Raw genomic sequence first — 25953 nt, 5'->3', positions numbered from 1 at the left:
TTCCACCCACACCTCTTAACAGAGGGTACTGCTGGGGCTTTTGAGATCTTATCTTGTCATCACACCAAAGATGCCAAAGACTGGTAGGCAACTTGGTATACACAGGATGGGGGTCACAGCTGTTCTGTCTTGTTTCTGATGTAATTGTGATCTCAATGAAATAAGTTTTATGAATATTTTTACATATTGCTGAAGACTGAACATGGTAGTTATCCAGCTTATTCCTTATTATAAGTCATTCTGATATGATCATTCTGCACTTCTAATTGTACAGTTTTTGTAACTGAAGCTTTCTTTTCTGTAGGGTTTTTTTAATATGCCTTCAGGGAATACAGTTATCATATAATGCTGAATTTAATGGTAAATCCGACAGTGAAATGTTTATAGGCTTTCAACCACAATTGTAGAAAGCCTATCAAATTAAAATACTCTAACAATCTCTCATGAATTCTCAAAATCATAGTAACAAAGTAGAGATAAATCAGATAGATCATTGCGTCCCCATAATTGAAATTCTATATGAATTGTCTGCCTGTGAAGAACATTTTGGCAATGTTTACACAGCCATTAGTTTTTTGGCTTTGCAACATGAAGACTCCTGAAAGAAACAACTTTAGTTTCTGTAGAATTGTAAATGAAGTAATCTAGTTAACTGTTTTTAGGACTTAATATCAGGTCTCTAAATTGAGGTAAGGTATCGTTTTGAAAGTGCATTGCTGACAAGCATTTGAGCTTGCAGATGAAAAAAGTTGATTTTTTTGGCCTGTGTAACACAGGCACATTTCACTTCACATGGGTGAGGTTCATGCACCTTTTTAAAATGTAAAATGAGATTCCATTATAGGGCATAATCTTAGGAGTATGTCTTACAGCTCAGTAAGAGGCTCCTGTTTTAATCTCATTTCCATATCCCCACTAAACCCTTGATTGTGCTGGGGGAAACATACTGAAAGTCCTTGCAGTTACTCTGAAAACAGATCCAGATATAAAATGGTCCAACGGGGAGAAAAGAAATTAATTTTAACCTATATCAGCTCCATAGTATGCTTCACTATGTGCCTTACCATACGTTTGTGCTTTCACAAGTAAGGAAGGTGAGTAATGAGTACAAAGCAGGCACGAATGCAGGTATAGGTGGCAGTGGCCTCGCACAACCAACTTTGCTGGCAAAGTAAATAATTATAAAACTGTAGCCATACAGCTGGTGTTCAGGTATTGCTAGTTCCTATTATCTGAAAACATGATTTTCTTGAACTTGTTGGGATTTTTTCAGAAGAATGCACATAAGATTCTTTGCCTCTGGTCCTACAGTGGTAAAGTTGTGTTCAGATAATATTTCTAAGGTTTTTTTCTCCTGCCAACCCTATAAGCAGGATACTGACTTTTATTTTTAAGAATGACGTTATTTTTATATACTAAAATAATTCCAATTTATAACTTGATACAAAATAATGTAATTTACAGAACTTTTGACAGTGTCATGTGCTTCAAATGTTTGCTTGCCTTTTTTTCTATTCTATGATGATGTGTAACCAGCTCTGTGCAGAGTGCTTGTTTGAATTTCAGAAAGCACCTTCTGTGGACCTTTTGGAAATTTTTCCTTTTACAGAGGTTTGCTCTGGATGAAGCTTGTTCTCATTACAAGGGGCTATGGATACTGTGCTACATATTCTCTGTGTGCATGAGAGAGCATTCCTCATTCTTGTTTTAAGCAGCTGTCATAATGATGCAGTCACTTATGAACACATTTATACTATTTTATACGTTTGTACTATTTATACCTCCTGGTTTATTCTTTTTCGACATTTACTATTTTCTTTGTGGTGTAGAGCTCTCTTTGACTATGACAAAACTAAAGACAGTGGCCTTCCAAGTCAAGGATTGAACTTCAAATTTGGAGACATTCTTCATGTCATTAATGCTTCTGATGATGAATGGTGGCAAGCACGGCAGGTAACTCCAGATGGAGAAAGTGACGAGATTGGAGTTATCCCAAGCAAACGCAGGTATGTCATAATTCATTGACTTGAGATGTCTGCTATTAAAGAGCAGATACAGCTAATCCATACATTATATGTGCTTTGCTCTTTGGTGTTAATTTTGTACCACATCATACACTTTTTTTTTTGTGCTATTTAAAAAAACCTGTAGTGGGTTTCTGATAACTGACTGAGAAGTTTGTTAAAATCCTATTTAGCCCTAGGAATTGGATATTGAAGTTGAGTAAGGTGGTCCAGATGCAGCATTCTGTTCTCACTGTAAGCGAATTATGGCTTTAATAATATTAGTTGTAGGTTTTATAACATTACACCAACTATGTATGAAAATGTGCAATGTGAATTCTAGTCTAATCATGACGCTATCATGAGTTCTTTCTACCCAAAACCTGGAAAACTGGCAAGCCTTTCTTTCATGGCCACAGTAAATGGAAGTGAGGTGTTTGTTGTCATACTAAAGACACAAGTAAGAGACTAAGTGGACTGAATCTTAATATCTGCTGGTTTCTAGTAATTGAGGCTGTTCACTTTGTCATTTGCGCCCTCCAGATTTATTAAGCCAATATACTCACAGAATACTTCCATACCCTCACAGCTCAGCACTTGAGGAATAATACCCTTCTTTTCCAATACAGTTTTCCATTAGTAGGCTTCCATTGTCTGAAGGTGTCATCAGCAATCTATATTTGTACCAGTAAAGGTATACCTATATGCTTAGGTTGTAACAAGTAGTAAGTTGAAGTTCTGGGCGTATTGCTGATTTACCATTTTTGTGTATGTTTTTGTGGTAGAGTTGAGAAAAAAGAACGAGCCCGTTTAAAGACAGTGAAATTCAACTCCAAAACAAGAGGAGATAAAGGGGTGAGTTAATGAAGTGTTAATTACACCTGGCACTGTGAATGGTAAAATTTTTCAGTGGTTTTATGTATGCAAACTCGGTTTCAACTTTTAATTAAAAGATTAAATTCTGTCAGATAGAAATAACATAATTCTGCAAACTGCAATTGCCAAAACACAGCAAATTGTTTGAAGAATTAGCTTGGAAATGTATCGTATCATTAATACTGTAATGTTATTGGAGTCATAGGTACTAAACACAATGAATAGTGCTATTTCTAACAGGACGGCAAGTGCTGTTCATAAAGCAGTTTAGTCCTTTTGTATGGATTGGACTCCTGGACTCCTCTGCTGGGGAAAGTGCTTTCTACCAATTTTCAGCAAAACTGTTTATTTTTTCAAGTTTTTAAAAAATTCATCTAGCAAACAAGGAAGTAAAGCTCAACAGGATCCCTATGTTGAAACGAGGTTGTACCATATGCACAGTTATACACAGCATAAAGTAACTTCATTATTACAACTACAGCTGTGGAAGCTTTACAGAATTTCATTCAAGGACAGAGACCGACAGAAATTCAAGGCTAGCACCATTACTGACCAGAATCAGGCACCATTTGGCAGATTTTTTTTCTCAGCACCACTTTCTACTGCCATAAGTACTGATGTGGCTGTGCTCAAATGAACCAGTCAACCAATGCAGAAGAAAAATTCTTTCAGCCTCATCCAGGCTGAAAGAAATCTTGGTTTTAATTTTAGACAATCTCTTGGTGCAGCTCTCTGTGTGATATGCAATCCCCTTCTCAGTACATGTGATGGGAATGAGTGGTCAGAAAGCAGGGCAGCTGCTTAAATGGTAATGGCAATGTTTGTATCTGAAATTGTAGCAGCTTCATAATTGTAAAGCAGCCACTTTTTATGATTTTAAGGGTGAGGCTTTTTTGCAGTGTTTTGGTCATTTTGAAATGTGAGAAGCAATTTCCCAGCTTTATAATTTCTACCAATAGTCTACAACTAGTAATTTCAAGACATAAGTGTATGCATTTTAGATGTAAAAGGTCTTCTGAAGTAGCAATATATTGTAATTTTTTAAAATTTAAAATATTTCTTGAATAGTGATTATTTTTTAATATCACTAATGCTGTAGCCTTAATCAGTCATTATTGTAGACCCAAAAGATTCCTTTTAGTAATTTATTTCAGTTACAATATTATAATAACTTCAGAAATCACATATATAAAGTATTAAAGCTTCAATGCGTTGTCCTGATAGTGTAGCACTTTACACTTTAAAGACTCTCAGATTCATGTGTGCATCCCTCTGTTACATGGCAAAGGTTTTAGTTTAGTTTATTAATGAAGAAAATGTCATGGTTTTCCTACAAATATTTGTTTTAAAGTAAATCAATATCTCTAGTTATTTTCTGATGAACAATTACAGTACTGTCTTGAGGATTCACTGGATTATTTGCAATTTTTTTCTGGTTTGGTACATTCTTGTTTTGGTATTGGAATAAAATGTTATCAGATGATGTGGTAATTTTAACTTGACCATTTTATAATTTGAATTAACTTTTTAGAAGTAACAGAAAGAAAATTACTTAAGTGGGTTAGATTATTTTAATTACATCAATTTTTTGAATGTTACCATGTTCTTTGGAAGATAATTGCATGGTTTTGTAATTTGTCTACCAATCAACTGCAGACAGTTAACTCAATTAATGTTGTATTTGAAGTAGCATTTTGACAATAGCAGAGTTAGTGCACGGTCACTGCGTACCTAACATAGCACCAAGATGTGCATGGAATACTGAGTGGAAAAGCAACTACGCTTGCCATTGATACAGAACTGCAGTTCTTTTTCTTTAGTAACATCTCATTTTGCAAACATGCTTACACTCTTCACAGTCTTTTGCTTCAGCTGGAAATGTTTTAACATTACATTTTTTCCTTGAAGTATTCTTCCTGTATTTGACATGATGATCATTTTCCCAGTATATGTCATCATGGACTGTGTGCCTTCCTGTGTCTGTGTATGACAATACTCCGTGGGCAGGATGAAATAACAACTTTGTAAAATCCTTCACAATTTGTACATTAAAGAATAACCCTAGTGATGTCAAACATTAAAATCAATTTTCCTTTCATTTTAAGGAAAGCTAGAAAACGGAATAGCAATGGTTTATTTTTTAACTTGTTTGTTCCTTTCACGTGCACATTTTATCTCACTGTGCTGCTTCTGTTTTAATATATTTAATATTTAATATATTGCAGTGGGCTTTTGAAAACTTTAATACAATTACTATGCATCTGCAACTAATAAATTCTCTCTAGCTTTTTATAATCATATTATCTTTTAGAAATAATCGTTTGGCTAATCTTTTACACAAAATCGGTGTAATATTACTTTTTTACTTATTTATTTATTGACAATGGAACTGACTCTGACCATTATACATGCAGTATATGAAGCTTAGTGCAAGTTCAGTATGATGTACTGTACAGGTAGTTAAACTTATGCTATTATGAAATATTTTCAAAATTAAAGTGAAAAACCTCGTTATGTTTTATGAAATGCAATATATCAGCTACTATTTTAAAATTACTGAATATATAAGCGACTCGCAGTCTGACCACCTCAGTTAAACTTCACCATTTTATCTCTGTTATACTTATTTCCCCCATTCTTTTGTCCAAACTAAGGAGCTTTTCCAGATGGAACCAACAAATAGTTGTGAGACTTCCACTTTCTGAAATTCCTATTATAGGATTTTTTACTATACTCAGCAGAGATTTAATCAGGGCATACTTCTTTGTTGCCCTGTTATCTATAGATTACATTAATCTTTCTCATCTTTCTGGTTATGAGAAAGCAGTTGCAGTGCCTTGTTGGCTTCAGGTGAAGTAGGTCAGGAGAACCATGACTGAAAACCTTGACCGTGCCAATTATTGCTCCTGCAAGCCTATGGTTGGCTCGAAACCTGTTTTTTTGTCCATATGTCATGTTGATAATTTACCAAATATTTCAGTGGAATGACAGTTGTAGTTGAACACAGATGCCAGCCAATTAAAGGTTTATGGATTCCCTACTTAACACAGTATTGCTATTTCCAGAGCTCAATGCCACCAGTTGTGCTCCCACTGTACCATGTGTCTCTTTAACACCTGATAGTTTTAAGTATTTTTTTTACAAATAATGCTAATCACAGGATGTTTCACTATCTGATATTGCCAAGCAAGTCTGTATTAAAACAGATGGCCAGAAGGATTGTTAATTCTGTAGCAGGACACAGCTTGTGTTGCACTATGTGCACTCTCTTTAGGAAGGCTAAATGTTAGAATTGTAATTGTACCAAAGAAGCTGGCTCATTGTTTGAAAAATCTTTGTCCTATTTAAACCCTAATTAGAACTATATTTCATTCCAAATATAATGCTGGTAGAAAAGATAACATATCTCTCTGCCACTGTATTGCACTTAACAAAGGAAGATGAGCTTACGGTGGCTGAAGGAGAAGCAATTTCTTGTTACATGGTCCAGATTTTAGAAAGAGCAGTTTTTTATGTGTTAACTGAAAATGTTTGGGTTTGGTATTTTTAAAGTAGCTTTTGAAAGATTGTTCTGTGGAAATTTTATTACTCCCTGCTGCACATGGGCTCTGCTTGGCATAGGAATAGTCCCCTTGCAGAATAGGGTCTCAGAATCAAGTTGGGCGCTTTCTTACTTTTGCCATTCTTCCCTTACTGGTGTTTCTGCAGACCAAATGACAAAAACATCTCAAATACATGTCTCAGCAAAACTGCTTAGGTGATTCACATAGGCCTAAAGACTAAACAAAATTTCAGGAGGCCTGAAATTAGCTGTTTTAATTCTGGTCACAATTGCAATAAGAACTGTTACTGACTGATCTAGTCATTCAATTTCTTTATTGACTTAGAACAATAAATTAAAGACGTTATAGTCACATAATGTCTTCAGCAGAAGATGTGACAGATATTACTAAATTATGTGTTAATTAAACCTGTAGACATACCTATGTAAGAAAGAAATTACATCGATGCTCTTCATCACTTAGACAAGGAGCTCAACATTAGTTTATATGCAAATATAAACTATATATAGGTAGTTACAAATTTTTGTAGCAACAGAGAAGAAATTCTTCAGCAACACAAGCAGTTAATGTCAAAAGTTGCTGATCTTCTTTATCCTTGGATATACAGGGTTTTTCATGTGGTAATTCTCTATAATTGTGCCCTTGAAAAATAATTGCCACAATAAATAAACGAAATGCATTTGTATCTTTAAAAAGTTGATATTGGGATGCAGAATTAGGTACAGCAAAACAATTTTTTTTCAGTGAGCTTGCAATGAATTGCATTTATGAAAGATTAAAACAAGTACAGTTTGGTTTTTAGTTTGGAGGTCTTTTTTTAGTTATTTGGATATTGTAAGTAGGCATATTTCTTTTTCCTTTTTTCCTCTTTCTCTGTTGCTTAGTTTTTTATCATATTAGCGTTTGATAAAATGTCAGCTTTTAACTTCCATTTTTTCTTTACTGTATAATAGGTTATTTACCAAAGTATTTACAGTATTACCTTTGGAAGTAGGGTAACACTGGCAGATACTTCTGGTGTGCTGTTACGATATCAGCTTTTTGCAAAAGCATGTGTAAAACTTCAACTTTTTGTTTGTTTGTTTTTGTTTTTAAATACTGTAGCCCCCATATTAGCTAATATCCGTGATTTAATTGATTTTGAGTTCATTATAATTTGGCCATCTTATAGCAGCCTACTTTTTCACACCTTTTTACACTACCAGTGAGCTTACATTTGTGAAATAGATGTCAGGCCGTATAGGATGGACGGGCCTGACAGTTCTCTCAATAGTAAGCATGTGAAATACAGAGGGGTGAGCAAAGCCATGATCTATTTTTAATAAGCTAAGAAGATAGTATTAAACAAAAACATGCACTGCATAATGTGGTTATAGGAGTCAGCTTCCACAAAGCTGCTGCTCTGGGCCTTTGTTCACACAGACATTAGACATCCTTTGTTTTGCCCCTCCTTTTCTTCTTCAGCAGTCATTCAATGACAAGCGTAAAAAGAACCTCTTTTCCCGAAAATTTCCCTTCTACAAGAACAAGGACCAGAGTGAGCAGGAAACCAGTGATATTGACCGTAAGTATGTGGCATTCAATGGAAAGCAAAGCACAGTAGAAGGGCCTGCTAGATTGCAGTAGGGTGTTACCATGGAGACAGTTTCATGAGCTGCAACAGGATAATTGAGCTTGAGGTGCCAATGACAAATGAATCTTCAAAAGCAATAGAACCGCTTGCTGTTAAAATAAAAATTAACCCAGGAGTACCCCAGTTTAAAATAAACTGGGTAATACTGTTGAGTAACAACACTCTGTGTGTAACTGGAGGATGTAACAGCCTTCCAGAGCTCTCAAGTGGTTCCTCAATCCTGACTTGAAAGATTGTGCGCAGCAACGAGAACATAACAGAGCTTATCAGCTTCTCAAATTAGTCCCTTCAGACTGTTTTCTTCAAAGTCATTCAATTCTAATTTTATTTTCCTAATGAAGAGAGGTTACTTTGATTTTCATCATTGTTGCCAGCACTGATTAAAAAAGTGTCTTTTCAAAAAGCAGTTTCAACTTTTCAACTACTTCAGACAACGTCTGCTACAAACTGCGTTCTCTGCGGCTTCCATCACTGATTACACTTCACGTGCCAGTCAGGTCAAATCCTGTAGACTTATCTTACCCTGTGATGTTCTGGGAACTGTCTCCTATCGTAGCGCCAATTTTATATATTACTGACTATTATTTTCTTTGTGATTGTCTTTTTATTGCTTGCCCTCTGGGGACTACTCTGCAGGAGGTCCCTGACGACATGGGATCAAAAGGCCTGAGTAAGTGATCAAAATACTCCCAAGTTATTTTAACCTCCATCTGAAAAATTACTATTTTTTTTTTTTTTAACAGATCTCTTTGAGACTGGTGCTCTTCTGGCATGAGGAGGTTGATTCTAAAAATGTTTCATCAGCTTTTTCTAGTTTGTAATGTTACAGAGGTTTTTGCTTTCAGGAACGTGTTGCTTTAAGTACATGTGACTATCACATTAGATTTTCTTTTGTTCTTCAGAAGCTTACCAGCACTTACTTATTTGTCCTTAAAAGTACTATGTTTTTGAATTTGGTAATTTTTTTTAAATGTCATTTTTATCTTGTCAGTGTGTTTTTATTTATTTAAAAATAACCTATGGCTTTTTACAGTACTAGTATAACCATTACCCTATTACTTCAACTAGTTTCAATTTCAGCATTTTCCAGTCCTCTATCTAGGTGACTGAAGTTTACAGCTACTTAAACAAACAAGAAACACTGGATTAACAATGCCAAGAGAGTTTTTCCATCTGACTTATTTCAATTCTTATGATGCTTATACACCAGGTAGAGAGGTAGCTAATAGAGGAGACACATAAGCTTTTTTTGTATGTATTGCATACATTTCAACAATGTCAGTACAGTAACATTAGAAGTTGCTGAGTACTCTTAGCACCACTTGTGTACCAAAATCACAAAGAAAAACCCCACTCAAGACCTTGGTTTTTATCACAGATATTAAGCACACACATTGTTATGCGTTTATGGAATAGCAAAATTATTCACAGAAAATATGTGACTAAACGTCATTAAAAATAACATTTCTTCCAAGGGCATAACTTGGGTATGAAGTTGTCTATGTTTGACCTAAATCATGGAATAAAAATTCTAGTAGCTGTAATGTTAATTTTCCATTTCTGAAATGGACAGTTTCATGGAAATTTTTGGTCCAGAGCAGATAACCATAGCAATCTTTATTGTCTTATGGATTGGACCAGAAGTTCATAAGCAACCTTTATGGCTTAATCATCATACCTAGTTTGAACTATGTCCAAAAATGTCACTGGGTGATTCTGTTATAAAAACAACTGGGTTTTAGGCTGTTTTTCAGCACACTCAGACTTTCTAAACCTGTGTTTAGCACAGTGCAAGCTGTGTTACTCGGGCTCTGCAGGACTGCTGCATTTTAGGGTTTATATCTTCACCAGCTATGCCATTATGAAACTATCACAACATTTATATTCTCAATTGACAGTGTCTCCCTTTCATGTTTGTGAGGCTTTTAAACATCACTGTTTGCCTCTTCCATGCCAATGTGAATGTTCTTTTTCCAATACAAGAAAAAGAAATTGAAGTAGATCCAAATTTCTGGTACTTGCAAACATGAGGGAGAATTTATCTGGTTTTCCTGCATGGAAATAAAATGAGAGAGTTCATTCTACCCAGAGATTTGTGGTTTAAAAATATTAGTTCGCGTTATCTAAATCCATTTTAGAAGGATAAGTAGATTACTAAATTTTTTAATGTTAATTAATCACTAGAACCATACTTGCTTTGTAACTGTGGTCTTACATCTGCAGTCCCCTTGCTTCTTTCTCTACTATTTTGTAGGAGAGGAACCACACTGAGTTAAATGTATTGTAAACGCTCCTCATGATAGCAGTATTTCTTACTGTACGCACACAGGTACCTAGTTTCAAATTAATTGTATTTAATTAGTATAGATTAAACACAAGCTGCTTTATGCAGTCTTAACCTTTGAGTGTTAATTCTTTTCATTACAAATAGACACAGGCACTGGGTGACACAAAAATTGATTCTTTACAATAAAGTTCAGCAATATCAAAGTTTATTTTTGTACACCAGATTTGTAGAATTTTCAGGAAACAGAATATTCCTGGAATTCTTCAATCGCATACATTTTTGTTATAAAAATAATATGTAACACAATTGCATAGATTAAAAAAAGTAAATATAAACACTTCATATCTACTAATATTTTGATTACTATGCAAGTGGCATGAAATTATTATCATCAATTATTATCAGGAGCTTCCAAAAACTAAAGCATTACTGCGAGGGAAGAAAATACTCTTAATTCTGCATTCTACTTCATGTAAACTATTTAATATATCACTGGAGATTCTCTCTTATTACACTAATAATGTAATATTATTATTACAGAAATATGTTACACTGTATTTCCTGCAAAGTATTCCAGTGTTTTCTGTTAAAAGACTCTTAAATAATCAGTAAATTGCCTTCATAAAAGTTGAAATGCATAATCCTATAGTTTTTGCACAACAAAATTAATCTCGAAGTGAAAACCTAAAATGTACAGGGTTACATGTGAACTGTGATTAGTGTACTTTTCATAATCTTATTTTCATGTGTTATTTAATGTTTTTATTAACATCAATTCCTTTTGTATGAAATTAAGCTTGATCCTGAGAGCTATGAGAAGTACCTTAAAATTTTATATGCAGTATGTATTGATTTCAACGTTTTGATATCAGTATTGTCTTCCATCTGGATTATTTTGTGTCAATTTTCTTTCTTTTGGACTCATGCCATTGGTGTATGTTCCTTATTTTTTTCCATTGTGTTGCAATTTCAGAGCATGTAACCTCTAATGCCAGCGATAGTGAAAGTAGTTACCGTAAGTGTCTTTAAGTTCTTTGTTTATTTAGAACCTTTGTTTAGTAGCTCTTTGGTTTTGTTTGTCTGTCTTTTCTGGGTATTTACATGTTAGAACTTCCAGTCACCTTCAGATGAAATCTGTATTTATGTTTGGTGGAGTACTGCAAATTCTGCGGTGTCTGTGTTTGTTTTTAAAAACTGACTAGAGAGAAAAATTGCAAACCTCCTTTATGGATGTTTTTATCGTGATCTGTGATTTTTCTTAGTTCAGCTTAATTTGATTCTGTTCCTATTTTTTTAAATTATGTGGCCTAACCAGACCTATGAAAACCTAAATGTATATTTAATGCTAACAAATGTAGTCATATGTAGCTGAGCTTAATACTTGAAGCATAACTAAACTGTGTAATCTCTTAAATGGTGCAGTAACTATACACATTTTATTCATAATATACTCATTTATTATGTATATTCTTCTAATGACAGTAAAGATAAGCAAACATGTATTTACCCTTGTTCACAGCTTTCATTTATCTCTTTTGTCAAGTGTGGGTGCTTAGGATGAATTGCCTTCAAAGCTTACAACATGTAGGCAGTACTGGTGTCAATTATGATAACTCAGTATGCTAGCCATGCGTGCATGTTCTCTCTCTCTGAAGACATAATATCTATTAAGTACCAGACTGTTAGATTTTTTTATTAGCCCAAGCTACAAAGGTGCACCAGTAGTAAGTACATGTTGACTGTGGGTGATGTGCTTCATCACGCTGCTCTATGGCGCTTTAAAATGTCTTAAACCAGGATAGAGCAGAGCAGGTAGATTAAAAAGTTGAGGATTTGCAGAAGAATATAAAAAGAAGGAAGCGTGCAAGTCAGGCAGTGACAGAGCAGCTCACTGGCCAGCCCCTGCCTGCCTGCTAACTTCAGAAACAGCTATTACTTAATTAGGGTAATAAGGAAAGTGATTCATTAACAGATATATTTGTTTGGAAATGGAGATCTTCTCAGAGCTGAGGATCCATGTTGTTTCTTCCCGATGATTAGGCTGTAGGAGAGAATTAATCCATGTGTATATAATACTCCTAACAGTATCACAGACTGTTATTGAAAAGAAAATGACTGGGGGAGGCATTTGTGTCCCCTGAGAATAATGCAAAAATGAGCATGTATGGAACTTGCCGTTGACAACTTGCAAATTTTAATAATTTTTAATGACAAGCCATTAAAACTATCTAACTGTGACTGTTGCTTCCTAAATTTGCTGCTTTCCTTTCTTCCCACCTACTCATCCAGCTCAGCCCCACCCTGCCTCTGGCAACTCTTTCTCAGAGCTTGCTTTCTTTATGTTTGCAGCTTGTTATAGGTACTAATAGTTATTTATGCTGTTGCTGTTTGGGAACTCCTGATTTTATTATGAATATTGTGGGATTGCTTATCTGAATGTCTAATTTCAAGCACTTTTTATTAAAATATTTTCTTAATTTCTTCTTACTGCTGTCTAATATGAAAGTTATCTTGATTACAGATGAGTACGGTTGTTCAAAAGGTTCATTCTATTAATATTCATTTTTCCAAAGTATTGAAAAGCAGTGACAATATATACTTTTTGCCCTCAATCAGGAGATGCTTTTTACTTACTATTTCTTCAATAGTTGCTTAGCATATTTTTGACCTTAGAGCAATGTGACTTCTCTAAAGAAGCATCTAATTATATGTGAGCTGGATCTTGCATAGAACATTTGATAGTTGGTGGTTCCCTACTCCTCTCCCTAGCCTAAAAGGGTTTCTGAAAGTATATACTGTCCTTCTAAAATCCATTTGCATGATTGTAACTTTTTGAGATATAAAGATACACAGGCTGCATGTTTTCATGTCTGTCTTAAGGTGTTCCTCACGTGCAATAACTAAAAAATTAAAATGTTCATTCATGTATTGCTGTAGTTCTGTTTGAATTTAACTTTATTGCAAATAAGAGACATTGTTCTTTAAAATATAAAACTTACTATTTCATTAAAAGATCAGTGCTATTTCGCATGAAATTAATATATGTATATATAAGCAATATGTGAATTTATAAAAGGCTTCATCTGCCATTTGTTTTTATACAACTGTAGTATTGCATTAATGTTTGCCCAGTGAGGTGGTGGAAGCCCCATCCCTGGAAGTTTTTAAGGCCAGGCTGGACAGGGCTCTGAGCAACCTGATCTAGTGGGAGGTGTCCCTGCCCATGACAGGGGTTTTGGAACTGGATGGTCATAAGGGTCCCTTCCAGCCCTAAAAATTGTTCCTTTGCCTGTTGTACATATAGCTTATAAATTGCAACAAATGTTGCAAAATTACGCAAGTGAGTTATTGAATGACTGTATGTTATTCATAGTTCATATTATTATCATATAATTTGAACTTGTAGCTTCTGAATTATAAGTTCTCTGCTGTCGTGGAGTTAATTTTTAGTGATTCCTGTGATTTTTGTGATTTTTAGAGATATCCTGACAGACTAGAAATAAACTTTTAGAAAGATGGCAACTTAGGTACATTTGAGATGCTTTCACTAATATTTAAAAAGTCTGCAGCTTTCAAAGGTCAGAATTCAGTTATTGTAGTTTCATTCACTGCTGATGTACTCTCTGGAGCTGAGAACAACACAAAGCATTCTTTGCTTCCAATTTTATCTTTAAAAACTTAGAGTTATTTGGTATATACAATAAAATTTTTATAGAATTAGTGGTTGAAGATGTGTATATAAATTCCACTTTGTGATAAAGTTAATGGAAGATATGTACACATTTACACACATGATTATCACTCTATAAATAGAGAAAAATGCTACTGTAAATCTTAGCTTCAAAGTATGAAGAATATTCATGATGAAGGTGGCATTGCCTCTAGCAGTGAATGACAGCATGCATGGCTCTCATTCAGGGAAATGTGCATAAGAGCATTTCAATAATGCTTTAAAATTCTTCTTGTGCTTGATGTCAGTTTGACATGCTAATGTGAACCAGGCAATTATTTATACTGTATGTGTCTTATGCTTTAAAATTTTGTGTTTGGCTTATCTTTGTGATTTTTATAATTCATCGCTCTCAAAAAATGTCCTTCATCAGTATCATTGCAATGCATATTACTGAGGAATGTCTGTATCATTATAATTCATCGAATGACTCAATATAAATATATTGGTGACAAAAAAAAAAATACATGGATATTTCTTTGCATTTACATTTTAGGTGGCCAAGAGGAATATGTCTTGTCATATGAACCAGTCAATCAGCAAGAAGGTTTGTAGATCTTGCTCATTATAAAATAAATGTCATGTGCATTATCAGAATGCCTTATGTGCCCTTATGTATTGAGCAGCATGATAAAAGTCTTTTGAACTCGTTACCATTATTCAGATGAATAAAGCATAAAGGCATAAATTATTAAATGCAATTAATAAATTATTTAGTGCAAAATCCAAAGGTGTGCTACAAAAACTAACATTTGTGACTTAACATTCACAAAAGGAAAATATGATATGTTTAACAGTTTTGTCGGTATGAACCTCATAAATTATAGTTTTCTTCTAATTCATATTGTTTTAGTATCCCCACTGTTGCAGTTTCTTTTTTTCTGGTACAGCAGAAAGTGTCCGTAGATCATTTGTCTATTTTTCTATTTTAGGAAGCTTTGAAATGCCTCAAAATTTAAATCTTCAAATTGAAATATCTCTAGAACATGGCAGTCTCAAGTTTCTTTATGGGGTTCTTATATGGCTAATTTGGTCACCAATAACTGAGTATTTTTTCTTTCAGATTTTTTTTTTTTTTTTTTTTTGTGTAGTGAACTCGATAAAAAATTTTCTTGCGTTTGCATTTAAAATAAAATGCTTTTCACCAGTTTCCAGTGGGATGCTATGATTTCCTTTTCACCTTGGTTCTTATCTTGCTTCACTGTGTATAACATACAGAATTTTTAGTGTTCCTTTCACCAGCACAGGTGCTAATGGTTGATTTACATTATATGATACATAGGTCATGTAAATTTGTAAATTTATTGCTAAAAAGATGTCTTTTGGGAATCCTTGACATCTACTATCTATCAAATTAGGTGTCAATCACATAAAATATACATTATGTATTTTCATGAATTTTGACAGTCAAGATTTAATATTAGGTTTCATGCAGGGAGTGGCATGACCCAGTTGCTTTTAATAGCATTCTGGAACATATGTGCCTATATAGACTTTCTACCTGTTAATCATGACATATGGGGTCCATTTCATCAGCAAGCTTCCCAAAGTTGTAAAAATGGTTATACAAGACTATATTTTTTATATCATATAATTTGTATTTTCCATATAAAATCGTGGATGAGAACTGCATGAGTTAAGACCATACTAAAAATGTGGCAAACCATTCCATGGGCCAAGCAAGCTTTGCTTAATCTGAGGAACAAGAGATTTGTTACCCTCCAGTGAGCACCTGCTGGGTCTGTGCATACGTGCAAACCACACAGTCTCACAAAATGAGAAATGTCTCTTTAGCTGCCATTAGCTTCCCATATTCTGACAGCTTAATGGTTTAGTGAGAATGATAGTAATATTAAGTGAATTAACCTCAAGCTTGAAGAGAAAAGATGTGAATGAGACTATGCACAAGCAGATGGTTTGATAACTGCCATATTGTAAAACGAAAGATGTTTAGAGAGTCAAGTTTGTTGGCATTTAAATGCATGACTGTAATTCCTCTTTTGAGTATAATATAGTGCATGGGGATGGCCATAAAAGATCCAGCCCCTCATTCCTTTGCTTAGGTACAGCAATACATTCCCTGTGTATATTATCTGCATTGGTCTGCTAATTCACTCCCACTGTAATTTTTTTTTTAAAGAAGCATAGAGGAATGAGGAACAGTAATTACCTAATAGATTTAAAAGTGCTTGGATTTGTGAGTAGTGGGTTACCCTTAGTCTTTTAAACAAAGATGTTTATTGGTAAATTGATAGGCTGACAGTTACTTAATCCCAGACATTGCTTTTATTAATATATTAATTCTCTTGAATATAAGTAGTTCCACAAGTCTGACCTATAAAATATATTTTAATTAAGCCTCATTACTTTAGAATTATATGTGCAGTAAAGATAGATGAACTGGAAACTGAAATTTATACAACTGAAATTATACGCTAATGCCAAGAAACTTGGACGTTATTGTCTTCATGGTCCTTGCTCTGTAATCGGATATTTTCTTCTTGACCTTAACTTCCAGCCAAAAGCCCTTTAAAAAAAAAATCAGCTGCTTTTAAAAGATGCTATGCTTCATTTTATAAGGGTGGTAATAGTTATAGAAGCTGTATATAGTTGAATCTTTTAATACACGAGTATTTAACTTGTAGTTGTAGAGAAAAAGAAGCAGCTTTTTCCAACACAGAGCTAGAATTTCACAGACTCTGCTACTACTTCAGTACCTATTTGAAGGGAAGAGGTTTTCAAACTGCTCCCTTTTGCTGTCTTCATTAGAACAAATGATGTTCACAGAATGTTAGAATCACAGAATGTAACGGGTTGAAAGGGACCTCGAGATCATTAAGTCCCAAAATCCCTTTGTGTTTTTGCCAGAGACTTTATAATTTAAGACTCATCTTTACTTGACCTGGATAGTGGTTTGAGAGTGAAGATCTAGCATATTGCTGTTACTACATTATTAATTTATGTACATTTTCCAGTATATTTTTCTTCTCTTTAGGAGTACATATTCTTTTGGGTATTAAAACAATTGCCATGTGACAAAGCATGTATTGCTGAACTGTGAGAAGTACTGATGATATTGAAATGTAACGATTGTTATTTTTCTTTGTTTCATAGTCAATTATACTCGACCTGTGATTGTTTTGGGACCCATGAAGGACAGAATAAATGATGATCTGATCTCAGAATTTCCAGACAAATTTGGCTCATGTGTTCCACGTAAGTCTCAGCGAATAGTAAAGCAGTTCCAAGTGATTTTTTTCTGTTGATTTTCTTAATAGTTGTAGCCTCTGTATGCTGAGTTTAAGAAAGGTAACATATTGTCTGATTTTTATAGAGCTATCTTAGTTATATGTGATCTCTTTGCTTTTGAAAATTTTCAAGTGTAAACTTTCCCTTGATATTGTAGGGAAAAAAAGTCACTGTTTTTTATTTGCTTTAAAAATTACTGATTTTTATTTAAAGATACCACTAGACCAAAGCGAGATTATGAGGTGGATGGACGTGATTACCATTTTGTCACTTCTCGAGAGCAAATGGAAAAGGATATTCAGGATCACAAATTCATTGAAGCTGGCCAGTACAATAATCATCTTTATGGAACAAGTGTCCAATCAGTGCGAGAAGTAGCAGAAAAGGTAAATCATTGCAAGCTGCTTTAATTTACTGAGGTGATTACCTGACTGTGTTGCCAGGAAAAGACAAGAATGACAAGAAACCACAAGGAATACACTGACTTAAAAAGGGATTTGTACAAAACTAGAAACAAAGAGCATTGTCACAATGGAACTTTGGTATAATGAAAACACTGGGATTAAATTATGGGAAAAGAGCAACCATAGTTTCTGCCCCCTTACAAAAAGAGAAAAAAGAAATAATAATTTGGATTACCAGCTAATTAGCCTAGCTCACATACATACATCATTAACTGGTTAAGAATAGTGGTGGTGGAGTTGATTCATGTGAGAATCTGTTTGATATTGACCTGTGTAGAAGAAAATTTATAAAATTGTTGTTCTTCATGCTCTTTGTGTATTTAGTCGACAAAGGGAAAAGAGTGAATGTAATGAATTCAAATGTATGACAACTTCTTACATAACTACCACTAGATTTTGAAGGCTGACCTTACTGGTTTTATCCTGAATAGATTTTAATTAACTGTTTCTTGCAAAATCTAAATATTTCTGCATTCCAACTGAAGTTTACTTGAGCTCTCCGGAAAAGAGTGGGAAGAAGGAAGCATATTTTGTAGAGTAAGATACTTGTTTTTTTAAAAAAAATTTGGTGAACATTTTTGCCAGTGTTCCATGTTAGGTTGATGAGTGTTGTTCTGCTACTTATAAATTTGCAGTAGATAATTATATCTGTTCTGTATGAGAGAAGACAGCTATTTTCTAGGTGGAAACTCACAAATGTGAGCACTATCAGTCTAGACATGCATAGGATAAGCGTGGTTAATCCACGTGACATCGAAGTGTGCTTAGTGGCTGAGTATTGTTAATTCTGGTAATTTAATTTACTGGAATCAAAACCAGGGAGAGCATGGTGAGGTTCTGTCCTTCATGTGGTGATATTTTCTTTGGTTGTCAGTCTTACCCCATGGAATAGAACCTGACCCTGTGGCATATGGTGAGAAAAGTAAAGAAAATAAAGGTAATTACAAAATTGTTAAAATAAATGAGAAGTGTACTGTATGGGAGACTGACCAAAGTTGTGAAATTACTATGTGTGGTTAAATAATGAAACTATTTATTGAACAGCTTAAACATTATAAGCCTGCTGGCAGTTGCTTCACCTGGTAGCATGGATACAATCCTTTAATTCCACCCTGGACCTGAAATTGGCTGTGTTCTTTTGCCCATTTTGTGGGACCCATAAGGTCTGAAATGATTGTGATTTTTTTAGACAGTGACATGAAGAACAAAGTGCTACCAGATGCCTCCATGCTATTAAGTCTTTTGCACAAGAACTGTGGGAGTTAGGGTAGATGCAGCAATTTCTCGGTTCCAGCCTGTTTTTCTGGGAAACAATGGCCTGTCATTGTTTCTGATTTCAAAATCATGACAGGGCTGCAGACTGATCTTTTTTAAACTTTTAGTCCTCTTGGTCTTGCTTAAGATATGAGTCTTTTCGGTGGGTCTTACTGGGATACAAAACATAATTTCCAAGGTTTCTGGTAATTTTAGAGGCAGACACAATAGAAGTGACTGCCACTACCCCAAAAGTACAAGAAACAGTATCTTTGCAGTAGTTTTAAATTATGTTCACTTACCCATGATTCCATCTGATTCCCATCTCTATCATTTCTTTACCTATAATGGACACAACTAAAGATGCTTTTTAGTGTCATTGTTGAGTTATTGTGAAAGGCACTGAATGGTTTGCTGTGTCTCTCAATTAGATGCAATGCAAGTAAGGAACTAAACAATATGTAAACTATTGTTTAAATGCACTGTGCAAAGAGCAAAATAACTTCCCTGGATGAAAACATGATACTTGTATCATGAAGTACTTGCATTTATTTTCTTTGTCTTCCAAATCTTAACTCGAAAGGAATTTTAAAATCCTCTTTGGAATCACTGACACCTTGTAAATCTCTCTAACAATGGCCACTGTTAATGCATGTCTGAGATTGATTTAGAATAAGTTTTTGCAGTTATATTTCATGAAGTCAAACACAGCTATGATGCAGACAATTTACCCTTTGCCCAAAATCCTTGGGCACCTGGCTTGAGTTGTTGGGACAAACACAGCAAATACTGAGTGTCTTAGCCCAAAAAGGAAAATGTACCAGTCAATGCCCTTTATTCTAATTTGCCAGAGCATGTGCAATATTTAAAGAGAAACCAGACGAAAGATGTGGACAGTTCAGCACATGTAGTAAAATACTCTGCTAGATTATGCAGACACCTTTCTTAAATTATACCAGTCAACATTCAGATCTGTTGACTGGATCCTGGGAAACTGCTCATCAGTTGAAAGCTAGCAAATATGTGTTGCTCATGTGGGAAGAACATTTCTGGCTTCCTTGAGAATTCCTGAAATAGAGTTGTGTGGGTTTGTTGTGCTAGGAATTAGTGTAAATGAACCTAGTGATCTCTTCTGCCAGGAAGTAGAAACCTGTCAGTCATTTCAGACTACAATCACTTTCTTGCTCTTTAACATGCCCTCCAGGAATGATCTCCCAGGAGTTTAGGAAGTGTGCTGTATGATATGAGTAGCATTTGATTTTATGCTGCTTGTGGGTTTGTGTCCTGGTTTACAGCATTCTACTGTTCACATTGATCTGCTAAAGTAAAAGCTTTTTGTATTTTAGTCAACTGACTCTATGCTCTAATTTTGTTGGCTCCAAGGGAGATGTGTTTTCTCTTCTAAATTACTACGCTATGCATACCTGTGACTTAAACTTTGCTTAGTGTCATTTTCCATTCTCTCTCACTTTTTAGGGCAAACATTGCATTCTTGATGTTTCTGGTAATGCGATCAAAAGGTTGCAGATTGCCCAGCTCTACCCCATCTCCATTTTTATTAAACCCAAAGCAGTGGAAAATATCATGTAAGTAAAGTGACTCAGGCTGAATTGTTTGAGAATTTGAAAAAGCCAGCTACAAGTTATGTGAAGACAATTGTCATATGTGCATTTTAATCAATATTTACTTTCCTGAGTTTATTTTCTAGGGACTTTTGGTCAGGGTTTATAATCCAAATTAAAGTTATTGGGAATAAATGTTGTAGTGATAAATTCCATGGAACATTATGTCCAAACAGCTCATTTTCACTACAGTCTTTGCATAAGTGTGTTATTTAGGAAACTGCCTCTTATTTGGGTTAAGACTCAGAAAAGGCTCCAAGTATTTTATAGTAGTTTTAAAATGTATAATGTTTCAATTTCAGGGAAATGAATAAACGCTTAACAGAAGAGCAAGCCAGGAAGACATTTGAGAGAGCCATGAAACTGGAACAAGAATTTACTGAACACTTCACAGGTGTGTTTTGCTTGAGACTGTTCCCTTGCAAGAGCTGAAATTTTGTTGTTTGCCGTAAAATAGTAATTGCCTCACTGCTCAGGCTGTTCTGTTGTTTGAAAGCATAGAGCCATATTAGTACCTCTATATTGATTTCAGTTTGTTCATTGAATTGAAAATACACAGAAAATGAATGAGATCTTAATTTAGGGTTTAAAAACCATGATACTTTTCACCATTTTGCAGGTACTGCAGTAACAGAGATGCTTGCTTTGCTGATACACTGTACGCTCAAAGCTTTTTATTTGCAAAGCTGAGATTGTCCAGCGAAGCTCCCTGCAGAAAATTATTACTTTCCATTTTTTTTAAAATCAGGAAGTTAAGAAAGGTAGTAATTATTTAAGCCTCTGGGAATTGGGTACTACAACATTATGTTGCTTAGCAAATTAAATTTGTGCATGGACCTTACTGTAATAGCAAGGGGTGGGCTGCAAGCACTCAAACTCTGCTAAGTGTTCTCAATGTGTCTTGCAGTAGGAAGAGACTGATCAAGTCAGGGTCTTCAGGAGGATGGAAATCAGCCTTCCCTATTTCTGTCCTAGATCGAATTTGCTCCTTTCCTTCCTGTTATGCTCTCTTTTACAGTCTTTGACTGTTTGCTGCCCTGTTCACCTCCTTTCTGTGACATGACTCCCTTGCTCTGTTCCTTCTTCCGCATCTTACGTGGGCAGAGCTGTGAAGGCACCAGTCTGCTCCACCTGGGCAGTGACACAGGAATGGGTGGTGGCTTCACTGGGAGAAAGATACAGGAACCTGAAGACTTCCAGCCCCACTCTTACTGCTGCCTTGTTCTCTACATTGTGTGTCACCCACACAGTGGACAATTTGAGTCCATCCTTTCTTGTCTGCCTCCCTCTGCTGCCTCTCAGCTGTCACTGTTTATTCCAATACTGCATCTAGCTCTCTCACTTTCTTCTGAGCCCAGGAAGTTATGGGACTCACAAAGCGTATTGCAAATTCTTCCTACTATTACCAAATGACTTGCAAATGTGTGAGGTTTGTTGTTCAGGAAGCAAATAAGTTCATCTTAATATTTATTAATTAAATATTTCCTTAGTAGCTGGTATGTCTCTGGGCATTATATAGGACAATTTATCAGGAAAATAAGGTGCAACGTTCAAGATGTTTCAAAAACCTGCAGGCCTTTTAAAGAGCTCTAGTGCTGCAGGTGATGCTTCTTCTTAGAAGTATAAAGCTTCTTGGCAAAGGAAGATAGCAATATTAAGTTTCTATCCTTGATGATCCGGCTCAGGCCAGAAGTCAGTTTCTGAATCTTTTTGAGATACTTGAAGACATAACAAATCCCACTTACCACTTACAGTTTGGAGGCTGCCACTCATATGAGTCAGGTCATAAAACAGAATGTGTGAGCATTTCCTAATCTGTTAAAAAATACCACATTTTGAGTGAGGTGACTGAAAACAACTTCATCAGCAAGTTAAGTTTAAACAGACTTAAAATTTGCACTAAAGCACACAGAGAGTGCATCCATCTTCTGTTTTGAGGGTATTGAGCTTTGGAAGAAGTGTGATTAAACATAGCTGGAGAGAAGTAAGATGCTAAAGCTTATGGTTGCTTGCACTGCAAAGACATTTCTGGGTCTTTCTAATGCACTGTGGTTCTGTGAACATTACGTTTCAGCCATACTGATCAAACAGCCTCATCCTCCAACAGGAATATGACAATGGGCTGCAGATGGGAATGATGAGTAGGAATAAAAAGGAAGTAATCTGCATGAAAACAAAGCTTGAAAGCAGCAGTAATGTATCAATGCACAGAGTGCATTACAGAGTGAGTCTGACTTGCCTCCAAAATTATCTGTCATGCTAAGCTTTCTACATTGGTTATCAATACTGAATTGGCAATCCTAATTAAAAAGAAGCTGCTATTTCATGGTGAATGCATTTTCAGATTGCAATTTCAGTGTGGTAAGAACAGCTCAAATTTCATCCACATTCTCACCAGATTCTACTTACACTGATATATCAGAACACATCCTTATTAGCTCACTTCTAATTATTTTCTGGCCTTGGAGAAAATCTCTCTAACTTACAGCATCTGACTATAAATTGTGCTTTTAACTATATCGGGAAGGTTGAATCTATTGGCTGGGCAACAAACTCCTTTTTTTTTTTTTGCCAAAAATGAAGACAGTGCTAGCAGGTAGAAATCCCAGTGCCAGTGAGCCTTGCTATGAAGTTTCAGGATCCAGCTGAGCTGACCAGTCTGCATTACACCAACCCTGACCCAGACAGGCTGCGCAGGACACAACTCTGAACTGTCTTGTTTCATTATGCTGGAAACACACATGAACCAAAAAGAACACTGGAGGATGTCAGTAGACTCAGATAAGTTATAACGTGGTTAGGAAAAGCCAAAAAACCTCCATAATGTTATGTGTATACTTGCAGCAAAGGGAAAACATCTGAGTGGGAGAGCTGGAGCTTTGTGTGCCCTGCAGTCCCATCAACAATGTGCTTCTCTCCAGCACAGAAATCAGAAATCTCTGTGGGTGTCCATTCCTTCAGCAATCTAAAATCTTCTTGCTGCTTTGAGAGAAACGAACATCTTGGAACATCTGTACACCTGTACAGAACTGGGAAGGATGATTTCTGACTGCCACATTATGTTTTGCAGCTATTGTCCAAGGAGACACACTGGAAGAAATCTACAACCAAGTGAAACAGATCATAGAGGAACAGTCTGGGCCTTACATCTGGGTTCCAGCAAAGGAAAAATTATGAAAACAGATTTTTATTTTTCATTTTCTAACTGATATCACCTACTACATCAGACGACTCTTAAGCCCTTCCAGAGGAGCCTGCCTCTAGTTCTTTCCAGCGTGTTTCATACCCTAACCATCACATTCTGCAGTTCCCATAATGCTTTACATCTGGTGTCTCTCTTAGTTTAAATAATTTGTACAATTGTGTGTTGTTGGTTTGCCATTTTTCAAACATTATGGTGGAGTGGCCTGACCAGCTATTAGTTTGGGGTGGGGGTGGGAGGGAATTGCTTGTTAAATTTCCTTAATGTTTAAGGGAAAGTAACTTTCAAAGATTTTTCAAAAAAGCTTTATAGACATTCTTTTAAAATTTCATAACAATTGAAAGAAAAGTTGTATTCAAGGAAGTTGTTAATCATAAGTAACTTTGCACGCTTAACTTTAATAGCATGGTTTGGTCAGGGCAGTCAATTCGAGGTTTTATTTTCTGAGTTAAATTCTATTCTCAGTGATTTTTTTTTCCCCTTTCCAGGCAGTTAGAGAGAAACTTTCAAATTTTGAGTTAACGTTTTCATTAGCTCCTGCTACAATCCTCAAGGGATATTCATTTTCATAATTTCATATGGATATTCTTATATTTTTTCATTGTTTGCCAATAAAATTGCTAGGGACAAAGATGTGTAATGTTTTTAATCCTCATCATGAAACACTATTTATAGTGTCTTACAGAAATTGTTTATAGATAATGGTCATCACACTTTTTGAGCCTAAAATATGTTTAGGTGCTAGGAAACCTTGTATTTTTCAGAAGAATGCCAAATTTCCATTGGCAGTACTACAGAAAACAGCTGCAGAGATGGTCATTAGGGCAATGAGAGAATGATTGGTAGCCTAAAAATGTGTGTGTTCTTAGGGGTCAGATTTTAATGAATATTTTACCCACAATAACTGCCTATTTTGTTATAATAAATATATATATATTAAACTTTCTTTAACTAAACTCTGTAACTATGGGAATTATTTTCTTTACATAGTTGCACACACGTATAAATATATATATAAAAAAATATATATTTTTCTTTTACCACCTACTCCTAGCTTTTTGTTTTGAATAAAAGTACAAATTAGAATTTACCTTCCTTAATCATGAGAAGTCAAATGGGCTATGGTGGCTGGGCATAAAGTCCAGGGAATATTAGTGACAAGAAAAAAATACATGCAAGTTCTCCTCTTTTCTATGGAATTTCAGGTGTTTGTCTTCCCCCCTTCTCCTCCTTTAATATGCATGTCTTAACCAAAGGGAGAATTTGGAATCAGCAACACGTTGCGTTTTTCTGTACACGTTCATCTCGGATTGCATAGGCACAAGATCTTCCATTTGCAGTGCACAAAATTCTGTGCTGAATGTTATAAATACTTTGTACCAAAACTTGGATATTCCTTCAGTAATGAAATTCTTCAATTCCCATATTCTTTGGTACCTGCCAGTGCTTGTTTGAAACTGATTGTTTGTCGGAGGGATGTACTTATGGCAGTCATGGGGCAGTCACACAACCAAATTAGCTTTGGTTTGTAAAGAACTATCAACACTATCCATTCCATTTGTTAGAAAGAGGAGAACAGCTAATAAACTTTATTGTACAATATATTTGTCAAGTGTGTTTTTAATCAAAAGGAATACAGCTGGTGTAGAATTTTGAAATAATTGTCACAGACTGTAAGTGAAAATCACGTGTTAGAGGAACACTGGTGACTAGACTGGGCCTTGTGAAGTTATTACATGAAAAGCGGGTTTGAACTTGGGACACAAATATTGCTGGTGTTATGTGGAATGATACTAAGACTTACAGTAAGTGTAAAATGCTGGTATATGGTCAAAAAATTTTTTTGTTTTTCTAGGTTTGTGAAGTAGGTGTATTGTCTTTCAGACTGCTGTGAATGGAAGTAGAAGGTGTGCAAAATTAATGCTAAATAATGTTGTAAAATTATAAAGGACCTAAAAATGTATTGCAGTCTTCCTCTTTGAAAGTGACTAATTATCTGAGGTGAATAGTCAGACATCATAGAACACACCAACTTGAAGAAAAAATCTAAATCTCAGCAATGCAATTTGC

At 35.2% G+C, this 25953-nt stretch overlaps 1 protein-coding gene across 14 annotated transcripts in view; it reads left to right on the top strand.

Moving 5' to 3' along the window:
* The window catches only part of DLG1 (discs large MAGUK scaffold protein 1), a 143389-nt gene extending 117904 nt beyond the window's left edge, over positions 1 to 25485 (top strand). For 7 of the 14 annotated variants that reach the window (XM_071752191.1, XM_071752187.1, XM_071752196.1 and 4 more), the window contains 10 exons: positions 1830 to 2006; positions 2789 to 2858; positions 7907 to 8006; positions 11336 to 11377; positions 14589 to 14639; positions 17207 to 17308; positions 17555 to 17727; positions 20536 to 20645; positions 20984 to 21075; positions 23752 to 25485. In XM_071752191.1, the coding sequence (XP_071608292.1) occupies positions 1830 to 2006; positions 2789 to 2858; positions 7907 to 8006; positions 11336 to 11377; positions 14589 to 14639; positions 17207 to 17308; positions 17555 to 17727; positions 20536 to 20645; positions 20984 to 21075; positions 23752 to 23858 (1024 nt within the window). In that variant the 3' untranslated portion in view covers positions 23859 to 25485. Of the gene's footprint in view, positions 1 to 1829; positions 2007 to 2788; positions 2859 to 7906; positions 8007 to 8711; positions 8746 to 11335; positions 11378 to 14588; positions 14640 to 17206; positions 17309 to 17554; positions 17728 to 20535; positions 20646 to 20983; positions 21076 to 23751 lie in introns of all 14 variants that reach the window. The other 7 variants (XM_071752195.1, XM_071752189.1, XM_071752201.1 and 4 more) reach the window with 3 other exon arrangements.
* The last annotated feature ends 468 nt before the right edge of the window (positions 25486 to 25953 follow it).

The sequence above is a fragment of the Heliangelus exortis genome, chromosome 9 (genome assembly GCF_036169615.1).
Source record: "Heliangelus exortis chromosome 9, bHelExo1.hap1, whole genome shotgun sequence".
Taxonomy (NCBI): Eukaryota; Metazoa; Chordata; class Aves; order Apodiformes; family Trochilidae; genus Heliangelus; species Heliangelus exortis.
This window is presented reverse-complemented; position numbering and strand designations above follow the sequence as displayed.